We start from the raw sequence: 26,566 nt of genomic DNA, 5'->3' as shown, positions 1-26,566 counted from the left end.
ACTGAAATTGAGTAAAGGGTTTAGTTTTAGTAGGTGCTGTGGTGTTGGGAAGTGTAGTGGGGGTTAGTAGCTCTTTCTTTAATTTAATTTTATTTTCTTTTGGAGGTTTAGGACTTTGTTTGCTAGCGCGTGCTGGATATCAGAACACCAAGCTTTATCTTTGACACAGTTATCTTGGGGTTTTATGGGGTTTTCAAGTTTTTAGTATGGAGAACAGCTCTTTCATGCTAGAGTTCACTTGTGTGATTCTCTTGTTTGGCCGCGAGGATCTCTTTCATATATTGAGATGAGATGTTTATTAATTTCAGTTTGTTTTTTCTGGATTAGGGTGAAGTTTCCAAGTGTTTTCACATTTTCTTTTTTCTAGTCTGAGGTTTTTTAGGTAGGGGGTGAACCAATTGTTCAAGTGGCTTTTAGGTTTACTATTTCTCAATTTTAGTGGGGCATGTTATCAAGAGTTTTGTTCATGGCTTTGTTATATTCTTCAACAAGGAGGCTACGGTCCAAGTTATCAGGTAATGCGTTGAGGATAGGCAAGATACCAGGGAGTAGTTTGTCTACTGTCATGTTCTTTTTGTTTCTAGTGAGTATAGGTGGGGCAAGATGTTGCTGTGAGGTGGGAGTTTTGGTAGCTTATGTGAAGGATTTAAGGTAGTGGTCTGTCCAAATTTGGGGTGAAATAGTAGGGGTGGAAATATTGCAGTTATGGTCAGCGATCCAATCTAAAATCCTCCCTTTGTTGTGAGTTGGCTCATTCACTCTTTGGATGAAACCTAATTCTGTCAGGATGTTAGTTGCTGTGGTGGCTTGTAGGTCATTGGTATCATTGAAACCTATGTTGAAGTCACCAAGTAATAGTGTTTGGGACGTATCTTTTAGGTTTTCTGATAGAATTGTGGATAGGTTTTCTATGAAGGTCTTGATAGGACCAGGGGGCCTATACATAAGGTGGATGTTAAACGTTTGGGAGTTGTCTGTAGGTGTTTTAATGAACATGATTTCGCAAGATCCAACGTCAGGTGAGGGGGATATTCTCATGCCGAGCTTAGTTTTGGCAATAATGGCTAGGCCACTGTCTCGGGCTTCACATCTGTCCACTCTAAGGATGGTGTAGTCGTTTGGAACGGCTAACGACAGAGCTGGACCTGTGGCCTCGTGGAGCCAGGATTCTGTGATAGTTAGGAAGTCGTAGTCTTCAGTAGAGATGACTTCAGCTATTTCTATGGCATGGGCGACTAACAATCTTGCATTTATGAGGGCACCTTTAAGTTTAGATATAGGCTTGACTGGAATAGGTGGGTGGTGCTTATTGGAACTACTGGGCGGCTAAGAGTTTTACTTCCTTTTGCCTGTGGGTAATTATGGCTATTACCGTTTAGTAAATGGGTTTAGGTATAGGTTCGTAGGTAGTTTTGGTGTGGAAGGTGTTGGTCTCATATCTGATGAGTGGATCAAATATTCTGGGAAGTCGTGCTCGTAGTCTAGCATTTCTAGATGCTGTGTTGTAAGGTGTTGTTTGGTAAGGTGAGTTATGCTGGTGGCTAAGTGGCTTCAGAGGCAGTGTATGGTTATTGAAGGTGTCTGTTATTCAGCATTATGAAGACATTGTATAGGATAACACTAGTGTGAGTAAAGTGCACAAGTGTACTAAATTGGGCAATACCGGGTACATGATGTATAAGTGTGACGTGCAGTAGGTAAGAGGGATGAGTGTGAGATCTTAGTGTGTTAGGTCAAGTAGACTGGCAGATCACAAGGCGTATTAACAACAGGTTCAATTGAGCAGTAGCTTGAATTTAGAGTGTAGGCGCTCCTAGATTTGAAATTCCAAGAATACAGCAAATTCCACAATTGGTGTCTACTCGTAGATAATACAGTTGTATGGCAGAGCCCTGCACAGTTACCTAAGCTTGGGCTGTAGGCTCATCTAGATTTGAGATTCCAAAAATACAGCAAAGATCACAGTTAATCATCGTACTCACTAAACATACTAATCACAGTTGAGTAACGGAGCCCTGTGTTCAAAGGTCTGTATGTACAGGTGAATTCTGACAGTAGAGTCTATTGTCTATGAGCTCGGAAGATACAGAGGGCCTCGATTGGAATGCTGAGGTCTATACTTTGGGATTAACAGATTCAGCAGCGGTTATATGTCGTAAGCAAGTTGCATAGGTGGCACAAATAGTATACAATGTTAGAGCCTTAGGCAAAGGAGTGCGTTGAATCAGGCATGCTACAGGTATTGGTAAAGGATGCATATATGGAGGTAGGAAATCTAGGCTGATGGATTTAGCAATCAGACACAGCCGTTAAGCGTTAAATGTGCGCTCCCGGTCGATATGCTACAAAGAATGCGGTACCGAATGAACAGCGTAGATATTGTGCCGGCAGTAAATTGTAGGCAGAGTTGTGCGAAATAAATTTGTTGGCTGACGACGTAACATTGTAATTGTGCACACATAGAAGCATACCGGAAATGGAATCATTAGCACGAATACATTGGCAGTGTGGGGGGTGCCACACATGACGGTAGGAGATAGTCACTGGTTCGATATGGAAAGGCTATGGTAAGTAGAGCGTGTTACCTTTAGTGGAGCACTGGCAGGCGGTCTGGCCCTGGGCTCTGGTCCGCTCGGGACAGTCTCAGGACAGTTGCTGGCCTTACCCTCAGGGCCTTCCCAGGAAGGGCCGGCTCACACATCCCGGTGCCCGATAGGCTCATATGTTGGCTATAGAAGCCAATCAGCATGCAGCTTTCCTCCGATGAGCAAGTGGGACAGGGAGATGGCTCCGAAATCACGAGCGGCCATCTTGAAATTGCTGTGGCCTCGTGTGGTATAATGGTGTCATGATGGTGCTGTGTCCAAGGATGTAGGCACAGCCTTCTAGGTTGTGCAGATGCGGTAGTAACCATTAATACGGTTGCTAGGGAAAATGTAGTGGGTTACTGCGCCTCTTGCACTAAGAATGACCCAAGAAATTCTCAGCTTCAAATTAAGGTAGCATTTCTCTGCATACCTCTGCAAGGGGCTGCGCTTCTATGGTGGCTGCTACGACCCACTGCTCCTACAGTGGTCGGGAGATCCTGCTCCTACTCAGGTAGGCTGGATGTGTGCTCAACAAGAAAGAAGAGATCACACCAAATGAGAGAGAGAAATACCAGGTGTCCTAAAAGAAACCGAAATTGTAAAGCCAGACAGTTTTTGTCTGCAATTGTGGTACTTGGTCCGAACAACTGTTGTGTATAAAAACCTCAAGGAGTAGAATTCAGGGAAGGGAACTACCCTCTGGAGCCAAGACTTTCTTCCTTGAAGAACGTTTGTGTGAAGCATTTATTCGTCCTTCATGAACACTTTTCTAAACGTTTATAATATGAGGGTCAGAAGAAAACTTTGGACACAGGACAGGTTTGTTTTTGAAATCCTGACATGGAGAGTTCCTTAGTTTTGGTTTAGGTAGGCAAATACCTCTTATAGAAGGGTCAGAGACAGAGAGGCCTTTTTCCAACCCTTTTTATTTTCAATAAAATCTTTAACCAAACACATGGCAAACTTCATGGCATTCATTCCGGACTCCTCACAATAAGCTGTGAGCTCATTTTAAAAAGTGTCTTACTTGTAAGCAGCTCTCTCAGTGTAAATAGTGTGTTATGTATTGCCACATACCTTTCTGGTAATTGAGGAATTCCCTCCCTCAGCCACCGCGGTACCTTTACACGTGACCCAGAATTGTACATATGTGTTGCCAGTGCTATTTTAATTTTCCACATTTTTCCAACCAGAAGTATTAATGGTTCTATTGAAAATACTTAAAAAGATGTGCCCAGTCAATTGTACTTTTACCACCAATAGTAATTACCACCAGCAATTCTACTAGCAAAAATAAAGAATGCCTTTACTGGTCCCTTTTCCATGAGGTTAAGTGTAAATGGTGTTGGAGTGGTGGTCATCTTTGCGCTGGCAGTAATTCTTCCAAAATGATGCTCAAGGAACTCTAAGAGATAATGCCACATCTTATGCACATTACTGCCTACTTAGTGACATGCCTAGTCCTAAAGCTTTGCTGCTGAGGACCGAATAGAAGCAAGCAAAGATTCCACATGTCTCTGCATTCGTTAAGTCACCATTTTTACTGTTACTTTAGCCAAAAGAGGCAGGGTTTTTGTGGTCTTAAAACTGACTATTTTGAGGAACAGTCAAATTGTGGCAAGTTTACAGGCCTAGGTAGACTGGTCTTGAGCCAGAGAGAAATGTGTAATCCTATGAAAGAGAAAGAAAGACTTTTTCCACTTCCTTTGACTGCAAAGGCAGTGGATCTGTCTTCTAGAAAGCAGGTTTAAAAACTTGAATTAAAGTTGTGATGGTCTCCAGTGAAATAATTCAGAAGGAGAATTTGATGAGTTCCTTAATCCCAAGGTTACATTTTTCTCAGGTGAGTTTAAAGAACATTACAGAAATCGATAGAATTTGATATTTCTCCATTTCTAGCCAGAAAGTGACATTTGGGAATAAAAATAACAATAATTGAACTTCTTATTTGCAGTTTTATATATCGCCAACGCAACACCTGGACCTGCTCCACGGCAATTGTCTAGAGGCAAGATGAGAGCAGGTGCAGGATAGAATGCTTTAATTAACAGTTTTGTCACTAGGCGTTTTCAGAAGGCCGTGTGGTTAGACGGTAGAGGCTCTCTGTGGTTCGTAATGACAAAGGTAGAAAAGAGCTGGACAAAAGTAAGGATCTGCTGAATTTATCAAATGTGTGGAGACTGATGAACGAGACCAAAAGAGACCACACATCACTCAGTGGCCCACCAAACTCACTCAAGAATACACTGGATTTTAACAGGCAAAGAAACATCTAGAGCATTTTTGGTACTCAATCATCTTCTCCTTTGGGACTGGGATAAAACAACTCAGAAAAGAAACTGAATCAAAATACTTCCTGCAAATCAGCAGGGCATCAGGAACACAAGTTGACACACTGTAAGACTCTCTAAAGGACTACTGCACAGGATGATTAATGAAAGAATTCGCAAAAAAAAGGAAGTCGATTAACAGGAGCTTCACAAATTGAAAGCCCTCCAGGCAAAGTTGAGGCTAAATAAACATGTTAGGGTGTGACACTGCCTTTACAGAGTGATCTGGAAAAAACAAATATGACATTATCAGATTATATTTGCAAAGGGCTGAATGCATACAGTTTATAATGCAGCAAAAATAGTGCAAGGGTCGAAACAGATCAGGCAAATTCTCACCTCATAAGCTTAAAAAACAGGTGTCGGAAAGACAGACTCACGCTATCAAAGACCAAACCAACGTGATACAGAAAATAATATTGATATTAATAAAACTATTTAAGAAAAACAAGGATCTCTTCAGAGGAGACCCAGGCTCAACTGAGTGCATTAAACCTTTTTTTTGGAAAAAACAATTCTAGTGAAAGCTGAGTACATTGATAAGGAATGTTTAAAGAGCATGACAAGGATGCCTGAGGTGTTGCAAAATCCCCAAAAAAGGCAAAGCTTCAAAACTAAATGGCTTCAGTGCAGACATCTGCTCGCAATTCCAAGACATCCTAGTTCCCGTCCTACTTGCAGTCCATAACAAGTCAATAGATACACAGGTCTTCCCTGCCACCATGAAAGACCACTTCACAGTGGTATTCCATAAACTAGGCAGAGCCACTCTAGACTGTGGAAACTGTAGACTCATCAACTTGATAAACATAGGCAAGGACATACTCATGCAAATCTGGGGAATAGGTAATTTGTAGGGAAGATTGCCCACCAAAATCCAGTTGGATTAATGACGAACTGTGATGGTAGCACAAGTGTTCGACCACACCTCACCAAAAACAACACATTTAAAATAAATAACGAATTGAGCTTTTATATCACGCTTAATGCCGGAGTCAAGCCTCTAAGCACAGGACTGTGTATCAAACACATGCTGCTCAGTGTCATCTTGCTTCCAAGATAAGTACCTTGCCTGTGAGCTATCATCCAGGCCACAGAACATAATATATTAAAATTGACAATGTCTGCTGGGTAAACCCATTTCAAATGCTAAAACTTCTCCGTTTGTGGTTGGTTTTACAATACGGTGTGTTAACTGTAAAAAGGAGCAGATTCAATATTAAATACTAATGGTCTGATGTCTAGCAAAATATTATTGAGTAACACAACAGGGCTGCCTGTTATCCCCAACTGTATTTACAATAGCACTGGAATCCCTGACACAATCAGGGACAATGGCAAGATACACGGGATTATGATTGAAAAGCTGTAAGGAAAGTCCTATAATTTGTGGATGACCTGTTGCTGACGTTATCCATTTCAGGATCAAGCATCACACATCTACTTAAACTATCAGAGAATCCTGCTTCTTCACCACTGGTTACAAAATATACTGGTCAAAATGGGCATGATGGCAGTATCAATGAAGGCTAATGAGCAGGACTATGCAATGTTCCAGCTGAGATGGGAACGTAAGCAGAATAAATATTTGGGCATTTTGCTCCCACAGAAAAACATAACTATCCTTGCTGTGAAAAACCAGAGGGGGTTTCAATTTCTAGACCCTGGGGATCCCTTACTCATGTGGCCAAGGACAACCATCACCTTTGGATCCCGACCCTGGGGGTGGACATGTGCGTCAGGATCACCTGGGTGAGGCGTCCTTGGGGAGTGGGGCAAGTCATGGTATCGCCCTTTCCAAATACCCATGTCCCATCCTATTTTATAGGATATTCCAACTTCCTAGACCCCCCTTTCGTACACAAACACTGAGCCGAGGAAGAGGAGGTCTGAGGATAAAAGGAGTACCACCCATGCAATACATTGGACATGTCCTACTAATAAGATCAGACCTTAATTACAAACACCTGGTACTGTAAGGAACTCATGGTGGCAACAGTAAAGACTGACAAAAGTGATCGCAGTTCAAGGGTGTTTATTAAACTGTAAATGCAGGGTGAAAAGGTGGCTACGCTAAACCTAAATCTAAGATGGGAGAAAGCGTCGACCATGAAATGAAAAATAAGCAGTCCTTGTGGCGTTGTGTCAAAATAAAAGGGCCTATACTAAGAAAAAGCTATTGCCAATTCCTTACAACTAATTACAAAAAGAGTGTTGTATAAGGGTTCAATAATGAAAGACGTGTTCACAAATAATAAGTCAGGATGTGATTGCCAGGGGTCTCCCTTCCCCACATTTTTAGCACAGGACAAGGTGGGACCTTGGAACACAGCACACACTCCAGCCTTCTCAGCACGAGCTAACAGTTCTGTTCCGTTCAAGCTATCAGGTTCTTCGACGGTTAAGTTTCCTTTCAACAAAAGTCTCTTGCCTTCGAGGGCCTGATGCATTCAACAAACAAACAAAGTTCTGTTCCACAAATACTTTGGGTGAAGACTTCACCCCTGGATCCCCCTCTTCTGGGTGCGGACCACCCACAAGTCGCAGTCAACAAAGTAACCAAACAGTTCCTTTCTCAGTGAACTTTGGGTGATGATTTTCCACCCCCAGATCTCCCTCGGCGAGGCTCGGATCCCAATTGAGAAGGGGGGCACTTCACTTCCACTTGTCCTTCAATTTTCCTGCTTTCACGAATCTTAATGTCTTTTTAAACAGTTCATCAGGTTTTGCCCTTGGTTGTCGGCTTCCCTCTGTCGAGTTCACTCTTGACAACTTTCACCATGTGGGATTCACTTCCCCTTCTTCACAATTATCTGTCGGTCAAAGACTTTCGACGGTACCAAGGATTTTACAAGACCCCTGTATGACCACTTTGACCTCTCTTCGCCTTGTCACAAGACCTTCTAGTTATGGTAGTCTCTACCTTTGGGTGATCGGCCAGAGTTTTCTGCGTTGAGCACCCACGTAGTGCGGGATTCCTCTATTGCAGGCTTTCCCCCCACTTTCTCAATAGTTCTTTTGTTTGTTCAAAGTTCAATTAGCAGCTTGCTACTTTCGTTCAACACAGCTCGGTTTCTTTATCGACTTCCCCTCGACTCACTGATTGTGATGAACTGATCTGCTTTCTTGTCTGTAGAGCCAAGGCCGGTACCATTGGGCCATGCATCTCGCCCCGGCTTGGCTGTCAGCGGAGGAGGCGCACTGGCACTGTTGACATCTGCTGCAACATACACTGGCTCCTGTTCGTGGTCTTAAGATTCCTTCTCTTGAGGCTTCCAGGTCTTTGTCAATAAGGGCATGGTCACTTATCCCCTTGGTATCCTCTCGACTTGTGCCGTCTTTCGCTTTCTCTTGAACTGCCATGCTGAGTTAGCTCTCATGTCGTGCGGTCTGCCTTGCTCATAGGGTGCTGTCGTGCTCCACCTTTTATCCCTGTGAGGAAGGGGATGGGCTGTCAGGTGTGAGTGATTCTGGTCAATTGCCCGTCTCTTGTGTTGGGACATGTCAGGTAAACGGCTCTGGTGTTAGTCCGTTGTCTTGAGTGTTGTGCGAAAGTGCTCGTGTTGGAAAAGGGGGGCAGTGGTTTGGAGTATCCTACGCGGTAGAATGGGGAAAAGGTGTTGAAAGAAGGGGAATACCGCGCCTCACCCGTCAGTGTCCCACTCCCTAAGGACCCCCCCATCGAGGTGATCTTCCCTCAATGGTCAACCCCCAGGAACTGGATCAATAGCGGTGGCCGTGTCCTGGCGACCTGGGTGACAGATCCCCGGGGACTAATTAGGGAGACACCTTTAGGTTTCTCACAGTACCTATTAGCTCTCCTCACATGGTTAAAAGGTGGAACACTGAGACAAAATTGGGGCAAGGCGATGCACAAGCAGGAGCAGTTCTTCCAGGGGGACAGCGATCCAGGCGGAGCAGAGCGACAGGCCGAGGGACGTAACCGAGGTACGGAGAAACCTTGAACACCCCGGTGAGAGATCTGTACCTCTGAAGGGCTTTGAAAGTCGAGCAAAAAAGCTCAGTCAGAGAGAACAGACAAACCTCCTTTGTGTTTCAAGCATACTGGCCACCCTCCTGGGTGAACGGCAGAGTTGGGGAGGTACAGCAGCAGTTGTGGCATCAGCCTTGACTTCAGGATAAAAGCAGCGAAAGAGTAAAAATTAATTAACACAGCCGGGGAGTTGATGAAAGCAATGAAAGTCTGGTCTGTGTTAAATGATACTTGATGGCAACAGTATCCGATGAAGGAAGGTTGTGCGTGTGCTGATAAGATGCGAGAGAAAGCAAAGCATTGTAAAGAACTGTACATTAAAGATATAAAGTTACAGAGTGGTCCTGACGAAAGAAGATTGCCCAATCAAAAGTCTCTGTGAAATGTCTGATGCTGTGGAAGTGGTGGGAAAAGAAAGAAACTGAGATGCGAGATTTGAACTGTTTTTAGGTTTGATCACAGCAAAGGGAAACCTGGATGTGAGAGATGTCTTTGAACTGTTAGGTTTGATCCCGGCAAAGGGAAAACTGGAAGTGAGAGATATCTTTGAACTTTGAAATAAGTACTGTGCTTGAAACTACATTTACCAAGAGGCCTTGGTGTATGAACGAAACAGTGACGTTTGAGGAACGAAGGTCGAAGTGGTCATGAGGTAAGAGCAAAAGCCTTGCAGTTTTGAAAGTCTTTGACAGCGGAAGGAAAGTAAAAGGAGGCTTGATTGAAGCTTAGGGAAGGGAACCCCCACAAATAGTGATTGAAAGGTTTGAGCCTGGTGGAGGGAAACCTCTGCTGAATTGTGGTAACCAGAAGGAAAATAACTTTTGTTGAACTGTATTACAAGCTAAAAGGTGATCAGGGCTGGAGTGAGAGAAATCCGAGCGGTCCAGCGGATAAACTAGTGACTTTTTTCGTGGAAGGCTAAGTGGGCCCTGGTCCACGAAACAAACTGTATCCTTGTTCCGAAGCCAGAGTGTGTCGCAAGATCCAAGTGTGCCACCCTACCCTGTGCTACAAAACGCAGGGAAGGGAGTTTACTCAGCCATACTAACATTTCTTTTGAACACTCATTTTCCTTTTTACATTACACATTCCCGTTAGACATTTATTGTATTAGAAAGAGGGCAGGCATTAGGTTTATTAGTATAGGCCATTTTATTTTGGCTAAGGACTGACTAGGATTGTATTTTCTTTTTGTTTGATGGTCAAGAATACTCCCATCTTAGTAATAGGGCAAGATAGGAGTTTTCGAACCCCTTTAAAACCATCAATAAAGGGTTCCAAACTTGCAGCTCTTGTGTCAGTGTCTACTTGTGATACCATGCATCCCTCACATTGCACACCACCTAGAATGGCTGATGGTGGAAACGTCATGGAAAAATGGTCTACATTAAATTTGTGTGTGGAATAAAATCAACACGATGAATATTACCTTTCTCCCACGAATATTCTATCTCTTAGGCTCGCTCTGCATAGACCACACACCTGCGGTCTACACTAGTCCAGAATAAGAAGCTGGTGAACTTTGTATCAGCAGAAAGGAAGAAGGCTCTACTATCCATAGATATGATGAAGCTTATTATGGATGAAGAGGGTTTGGTTTCCTTTGGCTAAAAGAATATCAGCCAGCTTAGAGTATCTCGCAGTTGCACCACTGGCTTAAAATTCCATCATCAGCTGAACCCACATGAAGTGGAAAGCCAAAATGATAGACACTGTTCCTTGATTCAGGAACTCCATAGAACAAGGAATAAGGACTAATTGATAAACTCTCTGAACCTATGATATGCATGTGGAAAACCTACCAAGAAATGTGCCTGAAATTGGACCGCCATCCTTATCTGATGCCCTGGTCACCAATTTAGAGACATCCCCACAGAAAAAGAACAGACCAGCTGAACCTTGGAAACTGTGTCAAGAAAACGGAATAACCATGATTCACTACATTTTAGCACACAACTAGGTAACACCCTTTCATAAGCTTAACAACAAATGTACTATAGCACGTTCAGAAAAGGGCAGATATCTGGCACTAAAGAAAACAACACACACAGACACAATACAATGCACTCCCAATGTGCCATCTATGACTTCTAATTAGATTCATGATAAGTAAAGAATATGTTACAATATCTGCAACAACTATCTATAAAAGCCTCTTGGATGAGAACATTGATAGTCTGGAAAATATCGAAATTGATTAGGAAAAAGAGATCGCAGAATGAATCCCAGATGCAGACTTGGAAACCAGTCTTAGATATATTAAAGACACAGGCATGAACTTATACACTGTCTACACACAACAACGCATAGTATTGAGACTTTATTGGACACTGATCAAATCCCTAAAAATGCAAATCCCTAAAAATGGGTCTCATACAGGACAGTAAATGGTGGCATTGTGGAAATGATGGGATAGGCTTAAATGATATGCTTTTGAGCTGTAAGAGAACCAAGGAGTGGCAGGGAAAACTGAGCCAGCACATGAGAGAAACTGTAGCATTCAATATATCATTAACCAGAACAATGGTCTTGTTCAATGACCCAGGCACGATGGACAATCTGTCAAAAATGGTAAAGCGTGGATCACAACAGGCATAATGATGAATACAAAAAGTCACTGCAAGACAATGAAAGACCAACAACTACATTTCATTAACCACCCGGGGAACTGAAATGACATCCCTAGCTTCTTTGGAATGCACAATGTACGGAACCTGGAGCAAAAGTCCATGGTACAAGTTGATCTGGGAAGAATTCTTGAGAGCCATCACAGCTGAAGATGTGCCACAACAGATCTTATGGACCGAACAGAAGCATAATCTATTACGGAATGTATTGCAGTGTTGTGTAGAATATATGTTGGTTTGTTTCATGGATGACACACCTCTCCTTCCTCATCATTCTCTTTATTCCCTTGCCTTCCCATCGTGAATGATATCTAGTTCTCTTCGCAACTGTACTAGGAAAGCTACAGCTGTTCTTTTTGTCAAACCAGAAATGAAAATAAATAAAACAAGCTCTAAACAAAAAAAGAAGGCAATGTGGTTGGTGTTGGATCGGATACTAATACGGAGACATTGCAATTGAGGAATACATTAACATAGAATACCCAATGGCATCGTTGCTACTGGCCAGAACAGTCATACAGCCAGTTACCACACATGCATACAGGTATTCCCCAGGTAGTGATCTATGAATAAGGAGGAAGTAATATGACTGAGTGATTTCAAAACTGTACAGCCTCAGATATCTCAACACAATCTAGGAAAAATAAACATAGATAAATGGGAACGTAACTTTGAAACACTGTCATTTGACTGTTCTTTACATGGAAGCATCAATATGAACTACAGTTGAATGGCAAGGGTGACCTCACTCAGCTGCAGGTATGCAAAGTGTGTTTTTGTTGAAGCGTTTATTTATTTAGGCCATTTATTACATGCATTCCCAACTGTAATCAGTAGGGGTTACAGGCAAACACATTGGATACTTACAGGTGGGAAATTGTGTTTCATTAAACCTACTTAAATAAGAATAATTAAGAATAATCTCACTACCTGTGTCATGTAAGAGGGTTTTAAGAATTGTTGCAAACAAGGCAAAAAAAAGGTAAATAGACTCGCGTTACACCAGATACAACATTGAAATCACTTACATAGTCCGCAGCATTGACATCAACACCAGCTTCAAGAAGCAACCTGACTAAACTTTCATTCTGCTTCGCCTTTGTTATCTATTGGGAAACAGAAAACACAGTCAATTTTATTATTGCCCACTGCTCTTAAAAGATGTAGAGGTTACACTTCGCATGCACCATTTGAACACCATGCTCTATTGTTTGCACATGGCGCCACCACAGTCTTCATTTACCCCACACAATGTCAAGGGAAATTCATAATTAGAAGCCCCTTTTTTGTCTGGTAAGTAATACAGGCTATGAGGAGGGATAATATTCTCTCCTGGCGCAGAGTGACTAATTGAATATGACGAAGATCTGTATAAACAAAATAATAAATACGATTCAGTCTTTCATGCATACATCAGTGGGACAGGGTCACATTTTCGACCTTGTCAGGGAGAACAGGGATGCCTCCCGACCTGTGGTAGGCAGCCTACCAGGGCGTTTGCCAGAGCAACCCTCCCCCAGAGGTGGAGAGAGGGAGTTGGTAGGGCCCCAGTCCCTAATCCCCCTATATGTGTCATGGGTGTTGACACTGGTATCACTGTCAATCACCCAATGCCATGCACCCTCATTTCAGGTCAGAGTTCTCTTTGTTTATTTCAAACTGCAAGAACCACAATGCAATGCAGTAACAGGACAGCCCAATACATATTCTGAAACTACAGCACTTGTCAAATCCAGACAAGAGAAACATAATTTACCACATTTCAGAGCAAGCAGATCAGTGAACCAACATCAAGCAAGACAAACGCAGAAAGATAGCTGGTACTAAGAGGGGTCTATATAGCTGTGTACTGCGATGACCCAATCCCTGGTGAAAGAACACATATAGATTGGGCCCCAGATTCAGATGGGACACACAAACAATGGAGGCAGGAGAGAAGGACAAAACAGGAAGTAGCAGGTATAAAAGACCTGTAGGAGCAAGACAGAGCAAAAGGTGTTTGGGTGAGGGCAGCAGGTGAGGTTGTGGACCAAGAGAGCAGGCGGAGGATGCAAGGTGTAGCTGGGTACTAGTAAGAGTCTGTAGAAGAAACATAAGCATAGTGATGAACATCAATCACATCTGCCGTTTGTCAGCCTTATCTCTTCCCTTATGTCTTCCAGGAAGAGTGGGATGGATTCCCCCAAAATAGATGGCATTTGCTGCTACATTGATGAAGATAACTCGCAGCTGGTGGAGTCAATGAGAGCTCATATAGTAACCAGAGAAGTAACATGTATTACATCAGCTGAGGAGTCACTAGCACCTTCTCCAGCAGCTGTGGGAGTGGCATGGATTATTTTGGTTGGTTGAATCACTCTAGTTCCTTTAGCAGATGCAGCATCGATGAGGATTGCATGCAGTCAGCCTAGTAAACCGCAGGTCCACCTGTGGCCACAGCAGCGCAGGCAATTTCTGGGAATTTTCCAGCATGTGGGGGATATTACGCAGTAGTGACCTTGCATGGAAATCTACAAGGGTATTGTATTCCTCTATTGCTAACATTAGAACTGTTACTGTTGCTGGAGTGATAATTATGATGATATATTTCAAACATTAGTTTAGTAGACCCTCATGAGGGAAGAGTACTTCGGTCAGAGATATGCAATAGTTCACTTGTTGAGAACGAAAGCCACTGTTAGAATAGCATCTTATCTAAGGGTACATGGAGCTGTTACGTGGTGCCTGCTATGAAACAAGGTAGAGTGCATTTAAAGAGCTATCTGCAAATGTGTGCAGTTTTATGAAAAATCAGAGGGGTCCACAATGGTATGAATTTACAAGACCAATTTGTTCCATTAATGGACAACAAAAACTGACAATTCACAGCCTTCAACCTGCACTCTCTTTGTATACAGGACCACAAGGGTCACCAGCGAAGGATCACACAACAACATTATTTCAAAAGGGCAAGTTACACCATATACTAAAATACAATCTGAAGAGTACTGATAGCATCAAATTGCACCATGAATGTCGTGGCAATAAGTGTCACGAGGATGCTGGGAAAAGACCATAACACTCTTTTAAATAAAAAAAAATATTTGTATTTATTTATTTGTCAAGCGTCGAAAGCCCGCAGGCATCGGGCGCCCCATGAACACGAGGACGTGGGACATAGGACAGTAAAACCGAAAGGCAGGACACTTGACAAGCCAAGACAAAAAGGGGCAGACTAATTAGCTAGAGGTGACAATCTTCATTTGAAGAGAAATGTTTTCAGGGTCTTTCTGAATGTGAGATGATTAGTCTCAAGTCTCAGATTCAGAGGAAGTTTGTTCCAGCTTGAGGCTGCACAGTTGGGGTATGATCTACCTAGGCCGTTTGCTTTCTTGTGTAGGTTGACCACAACAAGCCCCTGGGCTTCGGACCTTAATACACCAGCAGGCGTGTATCTGATGATTTTTGATTTAAGGTAGACAAGGACTTTTCCGTACAGGCACTTGTGGGTCAATGTCAAGGATTTAAACAAAACTCGATCTTCCACTCTCAACCAATGCAGCTCCCTTCTAGCATTGCTGATGTGCTCAGTCCTGGGTTTTTGCTTAATTATCCTGACCACATTATTTTGGAGTAGTTGGTATTTTGTCATGCACTGTTCACTAGCACCCAGCAGAAGAGCCTTGCCATAGTCCAGGTGAGATAAGATGGTTGTTCTGGCTATTATGGTGCAATTGGTTTCGTTAAGGTAGGGTTTGATTGTTGCCAGCAGCCTGATGTAATAAGAGCAATTTTTGCTCACGGACTGGGCTTGGACATCAGAACTCATGGAGGCTTCCAGAGTCATGCCCAGCATTTTAACTTTGTCCACTACTTTCGATGTATGTGTTTTTTATCGTAAACGATTCATATTTGGCCGATAGTTTGGCCCTGGCTTGATGAGAACCAAAAACCATCAGCTCGGTCTTATTACAGTTTAAACACATCCAGTTGTGGTCCTTCCATGATTCTATGATGTTGTAGAGTTCCTTAATTGATTGGCTGTCCTTATCATAATCCCCGCTCAGTTCCACTACTAGCTGAGTGTCGTCAGCAGAATTGGTGAAAAAGGCCTTGATGTTATCCAGTACTTCACAGAGGAATCGTAGGTAAAAATTAAATAGTAACAGTGAGAGACTTGCTCCTTGCAGGACGCCATGGAAAATGTCAGACTCCTGTAAGAGTTTGTCTCCCCAATGTACTCTGGACTTGAGGTCCGTAAGAAAAGAGGTCAGCCAGCTTGTTGCCTCTTTGGAACAATTGGCAACTTTCTCAAGTGCCCGTGCTAATAATTCATGGTGCAGCAGATCAAAAGAAGCACTGAGATTGAGTAGGATTAGGAGACCTGCCATGCCCTTGTCAATGATTCCCAGCATTTGCGTCTGCAAGTCAAACATAGCTGTCTCGGTGCTATGTGCAGCACGAAAGCCCGATTGTTGGTATTGTAGAATCTCATTGGCCTCTACGAATGACTGTAGTTGCGCTGTGGCGATCTTTTCCATTACTTTCAGGGTGAAGTTGCAGTTGGTGATAGGTCTGAGATTCCCAGGTTCTCGTTGGTCCAGGTTGGGCTTCTTCACCAAAGGAGTGATAGCAACCTTTATGATATTCTTAGGAACCATTTTATCACGGAAAGAGGCATTGACTATTCTCGTGAGTAATGGTGCAAAGATATTGGTGTTATCGAGGATTCTTTTTGGAGGTAATTTATTCTCTGCACAAGATAAGGGTTTCATCGAGGCCAATTTTGTTAGCATATCCTTGGTGGTAATCTCATGGAAACAAAATTTGTCCAGGAGTTCTGCGGGCCTTCTAATAGGTGGTTGGTCGAATTTGGCCTTGTTAAATTGGGCGCTCGCTATCTGTTCCCTTGCTTTAGTAATCTTATTGGCAAAAGCTGCCTGGGTGTTGTCACATTCTTCCTGGGATGGAACGAAACTGGGAACTAATGCAGCAGTCTTTTCAATGGATTTAAGGATCTCAAAGAGTTTACTCTTAAATGAGTTTTAAGAGGTAGGGTCTTTAAACACATTTTACAGCAACAGGTAACAGAACTAAAATGGAACAGAGTGACAAGCAGACAAATATAGTCCAAATGAAGCATCTCCCAGTCGATTTCCCCTTCCCCATTAGGTGTCTGGATAATCTGACCATGCCTTTGTCTATAAGCAGCTCTACAGTCAGGATGAATGATATGATATGATATGGCATTCATAACCTCCCCCAAGATTCTCCTCCTGGGTAATTAGGAACTCACTAGTTATGTTTGTGCCTGGCTTCCCAGAACAGTTCTGTAAACGTCCCCCCTGACAGTACGGTTAATTGGGACACCACGTGGGACCTCTCTGTTTATCAGTTATTTTCTAGCCAGTGGTTCCAAACGCAAAACAAGTTCACAAGGCAGTTCTTTCCCCAGCTTATCAAAGTACTGTGTTTGAGGAAAATAATCTTTGCCCAGGTATCTCCCTGGCATCACTCCCATTTTGCGGCACAGAGCTACTTGAATAAAGTACGTTCTGGTGGGTGAGTGGTCTCTGCCAGTAGACCACTGGTTGGATAACTTGCTGAGGTATCTTAGCCACTCTTGTTGGAGCTCAAGGGTTTTTGTAACCAGGATCCAAAGAGTACTCCCTGGAAGGGGCAGGTCAGGAGGAATTTGTGGTGAGTGTTGTTCTGACTGATCTCCCTATCTCAGGAACCTGAACCTACAACCACACAAGCCCATTTTGCTTCTCGTCATTCACTCATTCCTATGGACCTGTCCCTGAGGCTCAAAACTAACCTTGGAACTGGCTGGATCGCATCTAACTTGCTTGACGTTTGCGACATGTCCATTCCTTCACCCTACCAGACAATGGGTAGGCTTGTGTTGTCTTTCCCTCTATCAATCGCTGTACCTACAATTTAACTGTCTTCCCATCTCTCTCCTCCTTCCTTGGGCAAGTACTGCACCATCCTCTTTGCCACTTCTCCACCTGCTTCACATTAACTTGTTTACCGTTCCATTATTTGCTCCCCTTCATCACCTCCTCTAACCTATTTTTATTTCTTCCATCCTCCTTGATGTTCCCCATCTCAATATCTCCTGCTCTTTGCCCTCCCGCTTGATGTTCAGTTTCTCCATCTTCTTCTGCTCTCTCCCCTAGTCCTTCCGGTTCACATTTTCAAACCGCTTATGTTCCTTCCTCCTTGATGTTTGCCTGCTTCAACCTCTTCTACTCTATCCCCTCTTCCTGGATGCTCACCTTCTCCAACCTACTTTGTTCTCTCCCCTCCTCCTTGATGTCCACCTCCTCCTATCAGTCTGCAACCTAAGCGCCTCCATGATACTCACCTCCTCCAGCCTCTTCTGCTCTCTCATCTCCAGATGTATCTCTAACTGCACCTTCAACTCTCTCTGCATCTCGACCTCTTCCCGAATGTTCAATTTCTTCTGCACCTCCAGTGCCTCCTGCTTCTTCAACTCCTTCAGCACCTGCCTCGCCTCATCGCTTGCTGCTCCACTACTCCAAACACCCACATTCATGCATTCCCTGCTCCTTCCCGATCTCCTCCCTTGGAGCCCGGTTTAACTTCATGCATGGCAACTGGGAAGCATGATCAGTTCTCTCAGGGATTAGCATGGGGGCAAGCAGGTAGCTTAATTCAGGTGTTCACAACTGTCTTCCCCAGCTTTGCTGGGCTCTGAGGACCAAGATGAATAACAATCCGTATGAGAAGGGTTCGCAGGATTGCAAAGATATCTCTAATAGTCAAAACAGAGTAGTTAATGTGATGATACCCTGCCAGCCCAACCCTGTGATGTATAGGAGACCATGGGATATCCACATAATTTAGGTGGTGGGTTTGTCCCCTGAATCCCCCACGCACATACCCCAGACATCAGTCACGGGACATCATAATATACATATAGCAATCATATGTAGCTTTGTGAATGAGGCGTTGCAAAAGGCATTCTGTACCAAAGTGAATCTGGTCTAAATAGTGCATTGCATATTCCTGGACACAAAGATACACTACAGTAGCATACATTCGGTCTGGAGGTCACAATGGTGTGTCAGCAGATACTGTGTGGAAATGCTGGATAGGGGGAAATATGACCAAAGGTCTTCAAGGGAAGCTACTGGGCCTTGGCCATCAAGTTCCAACGAGTTTCCTGAGGATGGGGCAGGCCAGGAAGGAGTTTTGGTGTGGGTGTGGTTCTGGCTGACCTCCCTATCTCAGGATCCTGAACCTACCACCACACAAGCTCATCTTGTTTCTCTCCCCATAGAGTCAGCATTCACTCGTTCCTATAGGCCTGTCTATGAGGCTCGACTGGCTAGTGGCTTCAATCTAAATTAGAACCAAGATAGACACCCACATTTGTATCCATAATATGGGTTATGGAAGAGGTTCAATTGAGAAAGGCATTAGGTTTTGCGAACTGAAGATGAATACCTTCGTCTTTTTGGGATGCAACAATAAATGGTGTCTGCACATTCACTAGTTCAGTTTAAGAATTTAGAAAGCACAACTGTTTACTGTAGGAAAAGAGGCTGAAAAAACCCTAAGTTTTGACCAATTTACCAAATATCAGGTGATTGCTCTAGTTCCTGGTTTCAGCAGGGAGCCACAATCTGACTGCCATACAGGGAACACGGAGGCCTCCAATCAGCAACATCACAACCGAGGAATCCTTAAAAAGTTCAAGGTGGAGGACCCAAGATCATTATTGGGGACTGTGGCGGGTCGGAAGGAGGAGTCGGACACATTGAGAACATTATGAACTACAATTAAATGATATTAGAAAGGTTAACTTTCCCTATTGCTAAAGTGATTACCCTTCCATCTAAAGAAACTAAGGGTGCTTGTCTGTCATCAGGAAGTCCCAAAGTAAAAATGTCCTCGGTCCAAACCTAACACTACCTGACCCTACCACTAATTTACCCAAATTAAACTCAGTCAAGAAAAGTTCTTTCTTCTCATGGACCTAGTTCCAGATAGTCTCTGTATGGAAATGTCTCTTTCTTATACTTGAGTTTCTTCATATCATCTTCTTTAGTAAGCTCTGGATATCTCTCCATGAGCTCTTGTAGCTCTTGTACAACGCTTCTGGGCTTGGTGTTCTCTTTAAGGTTAGGCTTCTTACAGCTTGTTTTCAGATAGTGTCTCACACTCTTGATATGATATGGCGTTTATAACGCGCCTATACACAAGTGCTTCAAGGCGCAACAAGGCAAGAGAGGGGAAACAGTGGGAAGACAGAGACAACGATCCTACTAGGCCCAGTGACATTGAAATTGCGCAAGTGCAGGGGAAGGGGGAAGGGGAGAAGTGCAGGGGAAATGGGGAGGGGGCAGTAGGATAACAGAAAAGATAAATAAGACAATAAATAAAGACAATAAATAAAAATGCGTCCAGCTGGTGGCAAGTGCAAGGGTAGGTGCAGACATCAGCTGTCAAGTGCTAGTAGGGGCTGTAGGGATACAGAAACAGTCAGACTGCAAGGGCTGCCACGGGGCAATGCAGGTATGCAACTGGCGGGGAGGGGACCTGGGCCCGAGGTCATAAGGTAGCCAGGTAACCAGTGCAGTTTCAGATTCAGCAAGGAGATCAGCAGGGGAGAGGAGGAGAGAAAGCAGAAGCAAAGAGGAAGGTCTTGAGGTGCTTCCGGAACCAGAGATGGTTCTCCTCAAGTTTCAGAGAGGCAGGGAGGCTGTTCCAGAGGGAGGCCCCAGTAGAAGAAAGAGATCTACCACCAACTCGCTGCCTGGAGAAGTGACTAACCCTGAAGGAGTTGGAGGAGGATGAGCGAAGAGCGAAGAGCTCGAGAAGGAAGATATTTAGGAAGAGAGAGTTGAAGTTTTTGAGGTTTCAGGCCCCAGAAGGCCTGGTTGACAATGCAGAGGGTTTTGAACTTAATCCTCGCCGCCACTAGGAGCCAGTGCAGAGATTTCAGTCCTTGAGAGATACAATCCCTGGGCTTGAGGCCAAGGACAAATCTTGCAGTCCTGTTTTGGATGAGTTGCAAAGGGCTGAGAGTAGAGGCAGGCAGATTTAGAAAGAGGATGTTGCAGTAGTCCAGCCTAGAGTGAACCACAGCTCTGGAGGGAAGAAGAGGAAAGGAAGAATACCTCTGAGGAGGTGCAGCTGGTAGTGTGACATCTTAGAGACGTCAGAGATGTGAGGAGAGAAGGAAAGCATGGATTCGAAGATGACCCCAAGGTTTTTAGCCTCACATGTGGGAGCAGGAAGAGGACCAAGAGAGGCCGGCCAGAGAGTGACAGGAAAGGAGGGAGCAGGTGTGCCGATGAGGAGAATCTCAGTCTTATCTTCACTTAGCAGTCTTTCACAGTCTCTGAATATATCCTTGGCTGCTTTGCATGGGACCTGATCCAATTTTAGAATCAACCATTCCTGGGTTCTCTCTTTTATACTCTTTCATCTATTATCTAATGCTCTTGATAGTTTTATCTCATATTTCTCAGAAGCCATGCTGGGGCTTTGTTTTATCCATTCTTTATCTCTGTGTTCACCAGGCCTCTTCCCTTCTTTCCAGGGTAATTGTTTCCAGTGCCTCCTTATTGTTCTCACAGGGTTATTTGTTGTTGGCTTTATGAGTCTTTCACATTGGCAATTTGACAAGTTTATTCCTCGTGTCCCACCTTTATGATTGGGAAGAGTTTCACTCTTCATATAGTCTTGTACTGCTCCTATCTCGTCATTGTTACTGGGATGAGCCGCATTTTTCCATGTACTCTTGCCCAAATGACCTCCTGCATTTACCGTTGTACCCGGTACCTGTATCTGCGTTGGGGAACGTTCCAAGGCTCAGTATTCTCAGTATTCTTCTCAGTTGTCGGTTCTCTCATTCTGGCCTTTCGGCGATGCCTCTTTTTCGGCTTCCCCTCAGGCTGCAGCCTTCTATGGACGGGGATGACAGGGAGCTTCTCGCACTCCCAGCTGTGATGTCTCGGCATCATTCAGCAGGGGTCTCACCCACCACGAGGCGATCGTAGTCACGCCACCACCAGCTCCTGGATAGTTCTCTCCTCTCAGGCAGCGGTTTCCACGTTGCCCTTCTCGCAGGCCTCCCAACGTCTCACTTTGGTGTTGCGGGCTCCGCAGCTTGCCTCTAATCTGCCCTCTAAGATGGGATCACATCAGGGGGCTTCCCCTGTGTACCATACTCTTTGTTCTTCCACTCGTCTCAGTTAAATATATGTCTTGTCTTAAAGAGACATCAGCTTTTCTCCTTTCCGATAGATTCACTCCAACATTGCCTGCAGCCAAATATAAAGATATTACATTCTTCTTCTCACCGGGTAGTCCCATAAACACTAATATGTTGTGCAATAAAGGGAGCTCGTCATAGGAACAGGAGTCTTGTCCCCTAAGGGGGAGTCACTCCTAGTGAGGTCCCACTTGCCCATAAGCCTAGAGAGGGTATCGCATAGCGGGCTCATCTCCCTAGCCTCAAAGGCGGTGGCTTCCCCTTGGTGTGAAGGACCGAATATCGTTGATTCGTAACAGGTTATATCTAACAAATATGTAAAGCAATAAAGATGGTCCTACTTTATGAACAGTCCAATGGAATCCACGGAGTGCCTTGTCAGCTAGCCACAGCTTCCCAGGCAGCCACAGGAAGCCAGTGGAGAGGATGCATGGTCTCAGAAAAATTACATGGCCACTGCATTTTGTATGCACTGGAACAGAGCAATTTGATGCCACTGTGAAAAAGTTCAGAATCTGACAAAGTGAAGGCAATTTATATGAGGTTTTAGAGGTTGTTCTGAGTCAAGAATGAAAGAACCTGAGACATAGGAGAGGGGCAGGGACCAACTGTGCTATGCCACAAAGGTTTCCTTCTGAGGCCCTGTTTGGGACCAAAGATGATAACATATGCATCCATTGCATAGTATTTCCCATGCACAGTTGAAAATCAGCGATATCTCAACAGAGACCCTGTAAGAGTGAGGAGGATAAGGGTATCATTGGCGAGCATGTAGAAAGACAGACCATTTCAATGACTTAGTGCACCAATTGGCTGGCGATACAATTTAAACAAAAGGGAAGACAGAATGAAGCTCTGAGGCACCCCACAGTGCAGAATCGGAGACCTATATTAGAAGGAAGGGAGACTCAGATTGATCTTTCAAGAAGTCTTCAATTCATTCAAGTCCCAAATACTGAATGCAGACTAGATAGAGGCAGCCCAGGATGACAATCTAGTCAATGGTGTGAAACATTGCTGATAGATCTTGTAGAATTATCACTGTGTCACTTCCATTGGCCGTCACTCCATTGTCAAGCATTGCGACCAGACAGAGCAGTGGTTTGACCAGCTCAAAAGCCTGCCTGACAGGGATCCAAGAGTTCACATTTTTCAATTAAGGTTTGAAACAGTTTATTTAGTGATTGTTCAATTAGCTTTGGCTGAAATTGCAGGCGGGAATTAAAAATCTTTTTCAAGATATTGGCACATTACCCAAATGTAGTGAGACATTGGAAACATTTTAAAAATCTTCAGGAAAGTGTACTTATACTGCCTACCTAAGCTTAGCAGAGCCCCCTCTAGTAGCTAGATCGTCATGTTTGGAGAGGCAAATGTCTAAACATTCCCTAGTTACGTCATACCATGTATTTCCTAAAATAACTAGGCCAGGTATTGAATTGGGCAGCTGGGTTGTGTTGTCCTCCATGTTGACACAGCGGGACCGGAGGAATATCCATGAGTTTTTAGCAAAATGCAATTTAAGAGAGGATGACTACAGCCCATGGCTGCATTCAGATCTTAAATAAATAGCACAAGGGTAGACCATCAGGAGGTGTACATGGAATGGACGCTTAATCCACTGTCTCCCTTGCCCCCTGGCAATCAACCTATAAAATATGCAGACATAGCCAAGTAAAACCACGTAAAAGTGGAAGAAGGCAACCAGAGGGTGTCCTTAGGCGACACACCAAGTCTGCCAAGGATCAGTCTAGGGACACTGTAGAAATCAACCGTGAAGCGCAGCGGCCTGCTGGGGCTCCAGAGCAGTGAGCACAGGACGCGTGTGCGAGAGAGGCAGGGCCGACACGGTAAACCCCTTGCAGCCCAGCGAGCGGCGAAGGTAGCACTGGTGTGGGCACATAACCCTGTGGTGCGTGAGAAGACAACCGGACTCCAGTGCCCCCCGGGATCGGCTTGACACCGGCAGCAGTAATGGGAGAGAGACCTGCTGGCGTATTAGAAGCAGAATTGATCATGTTGCTCCCGGGGCCTCCTGCACCCTGTCACAGCGCAATCCACTTCCAGGTCAGTGTCCTCCCCCACTCCCAACACACAATCCCCGGTGCATCATTATAGGGGCAGGGGCAGGCGTATTCCTGTATATCAGTGGGAACAGCATAATTGCCTCCCCTGCCCCCACAGTCTGGGCACAGTGGGCCCCGTTGTGCAGGTGGGGGCCCTGATCAACTTGAACACCCACTGGTGGAGCTCTGGGCACAAGCTGCCCCCCCTCACACTGACGAAAACGTGGTCCTCCACCTCTCCCAAGGCGGTAGGCAACACATGCTGTGGGCAGATCAGGGTACACCATTGCAGCCGTGCCGCTCTCACGCCCACCCCCAAGGGGGTTAGAAGGTGCCACTGAATTGCAGAAGGACAGTAACCAGGCAAGATGGACCCCGGGAGGACCCAGGCTGGGCAAGATCTACAGGTGCAGCCACCGAGACCCAGCCACAAATGAAGACAGGCCGTTGAGATCAGAGGCAGGCACTCAGGCCTGCAGTACAAGGCCCAGCCACAGGCAGAGCCCACCTGCAATCCAGTCCTACACGCTGGCACATACAGCGGCAGAACCTACTGCGACTTGCGCAGGGCGACCCCCCTACGGAAGCGGACACAGCAGAGACCAAAGGCAGACACCTAGTGTCACCACTCCTTGGACCCTGGTATGGCCAAGCTACTACAGGGCTTCAGGAGAGACATGGCCGCAGTCACAATGGCGAAAATGGTCAACGCTCAACTCACACCGGGAGATGACAATGGGGGTTCCACAATGGCAGACATACATATGGAGGAGATCAAATTGATTAAGATGGGCCTAACAGGGGCGATATCGGGCCTGCAAGAGAGAGTCGACAAGGTCAAAGAAAAGCTGGAATCAATCGAAAAGAATCAGCTCTCGGTGGACATGACTGAAATGAGTGTAAAGTTAAGTGGTTATTTTCTTTTTTATATATCGACTTCTTACACCCAGCGACTTGCTTCACAATCTCTCATACGTCTGTGTCACGTCTGAGAGTGATAGAGGAAAAAAACAACCTCTGATAAATAAGGTATGTGTTCTCTCAAAAAATCAAGTGCCACCATAGTATGGGTATAATTAGGATTTAATGTTGGTTTGAACACTCTCTTCTCCACTCCAGTGAAGAAGAGAGATACTGATCAGATGAAAGTGCTAATCTAAAACATAGAAAAGGAAAAAAATGGGGATTCATAACCAACAGAGAGACGTAGGCTCAGAAATTGGGAAATGTCAGGACTGTTATAAGTGTGCAAACGTGTTAATTACTAGATGGATAACTAAGTGATGCAACCTGAAACGGAACGTGTACGCTAAAAGATATGAACTATGACAAATGCTAGTATAAATATTCAATAGATCAGAGAAAGGATTAATTGGTATAATTGGAAATTTCTCTTGCAAATATTCAATAGACTAGAGAAATGATTCATTGGCATGAATGGGAAACATGATTGTGATGATCTATCGTATTTGTAGGTGGGATTAACCTGTGCAAAGGAGGAACAAGGAGATATTGATATGATGGTAAGCCATCCGTTATGTTGTCCTTGTACATATGTAAGAATTAGACAAAGTACTGCCATGTGATATTGACCAAATAGACTGTTTCATTTTTACAAAGTACTTGTGCAAAGGAATTAATTGCTAAAAAGGATAAAGATGAAACGCAGGGTTTTTATTTTACAAATTTCACTGGTATAGATGGTGCAAGAATCATAAGTTTAACTTAAATGTCATGACACAATAGCGTTTTTGTAACATTAAGTAATATACTAAATTTGTTTTTTTGATTACTATTGTGCTTTTGATTAATTTATGATATAATTAATTTATGGGAGTTTTATTGTTTTGAATACTGATCTTGTTTTTGTCTTTTATGTTTTTTCCAACAAACCAATGACTTCCTCCCATTCACCACTCCTCGATCTCTGTCATGAATGTAATGTTCAAAGATGTGGTAACAAAATGGTTGAGAGAAATAATGCCCTGATTTGAAAAAGGCAAAAAGCCGAAACACGTATAATCGTTAAGGGCTTATCCACTGAGTGGAGAAGAGAGTGTTCAAAGCAACATTGAATCCCAATTATACTCATAATATGGTGGCGCTTGATTTTGTGAGAGAACACATAACTTATTTATCAATGATTGAAATGAGGACAGAGTGTTGCATGCAGGATTTGGAACAGAATGAGAGGGACATGGCCCTGAAGATGGACAACTTCGAGCACCGGGAGCGAAGGTCCAACATTAGAATCACGAGCATGAAGGAGCTGCAGGCCGAATCTGCTGCTGCCCTAGAGCAACGGGTGAAGGCACTAATCAATGGCTTCTTCGACAACCGGATTTGACACAGAGATCACATTCAATAGTGTCCACAGAGGAGGGGGTCCACCCAACTGCCCAGCTCAACCCTACCAAAGTGCCACTACTTGAAACAGAAAACAGACATACTCCAGAGGGCCACGACGAAAGGAGACATCTTTTTCAAGGGGTCACTCATTCCTATCTACCAGGACCTCTCATCAATCACATTAAACAAGAGACGGAAATGCCGCCCTCTGACCCAATGGCTACAGGAAAAAGGCATACGCTGCCGGTGGGTGTTCCCGTTCGGATTGAGCTTCAAGCATCAAGGAGAGGAATACATGGTCACTAAGATGAAGCAGCGGATGTCTTTAAGCAAATAAAGGCAAAGTGCAATGGCACTGAAACAACCAAAGCAGCCAAA

At 44.2% G+C, this 26,566-nt stretch overlaps 1 protein-coding gene across 1 annotated transcript in view; it reads right to left on the bottom strand.

Moving 5' to 3' along the window:
• ANKRD22 (ankyrin repeat domain 22) overlaps positions 1-26,566 on the bottom strand; it is a 472,549-nt gene that overhangs the window by 243,496 nt on the left and 202,487 nt on the right. Inside the window, exon 4 of the mRNA XM_069611281.1 lies at positions 12,568-12,645. Coding sequence (XP_069467382.1) covers positions 12,568-12,645 — 78 coding nt within the window. The remainder of the gene's footprint in view (positions 1-12,567; positions 12,646-26,566) is intronic.

Source organism: Ambystoma mexicanum, chromosome 8 (genome assembly GCF_040938575.1).
Source record: "Ambystoma mexicanum isolate Mex_15411 chromosome 8, UKY_AmexF1_1, whole genome shotgun sequence".
NCBI lineage: Eukaryota > Metazoa > Chordata > Amphibia > Caudata > Ambystomatidae > Ambystoma > Ambystoma mexicanum.
Note: the sequence above shows the minus strand (reverse complement) of the source record. Positions and strands in the feature narration are given on the sequence as shown.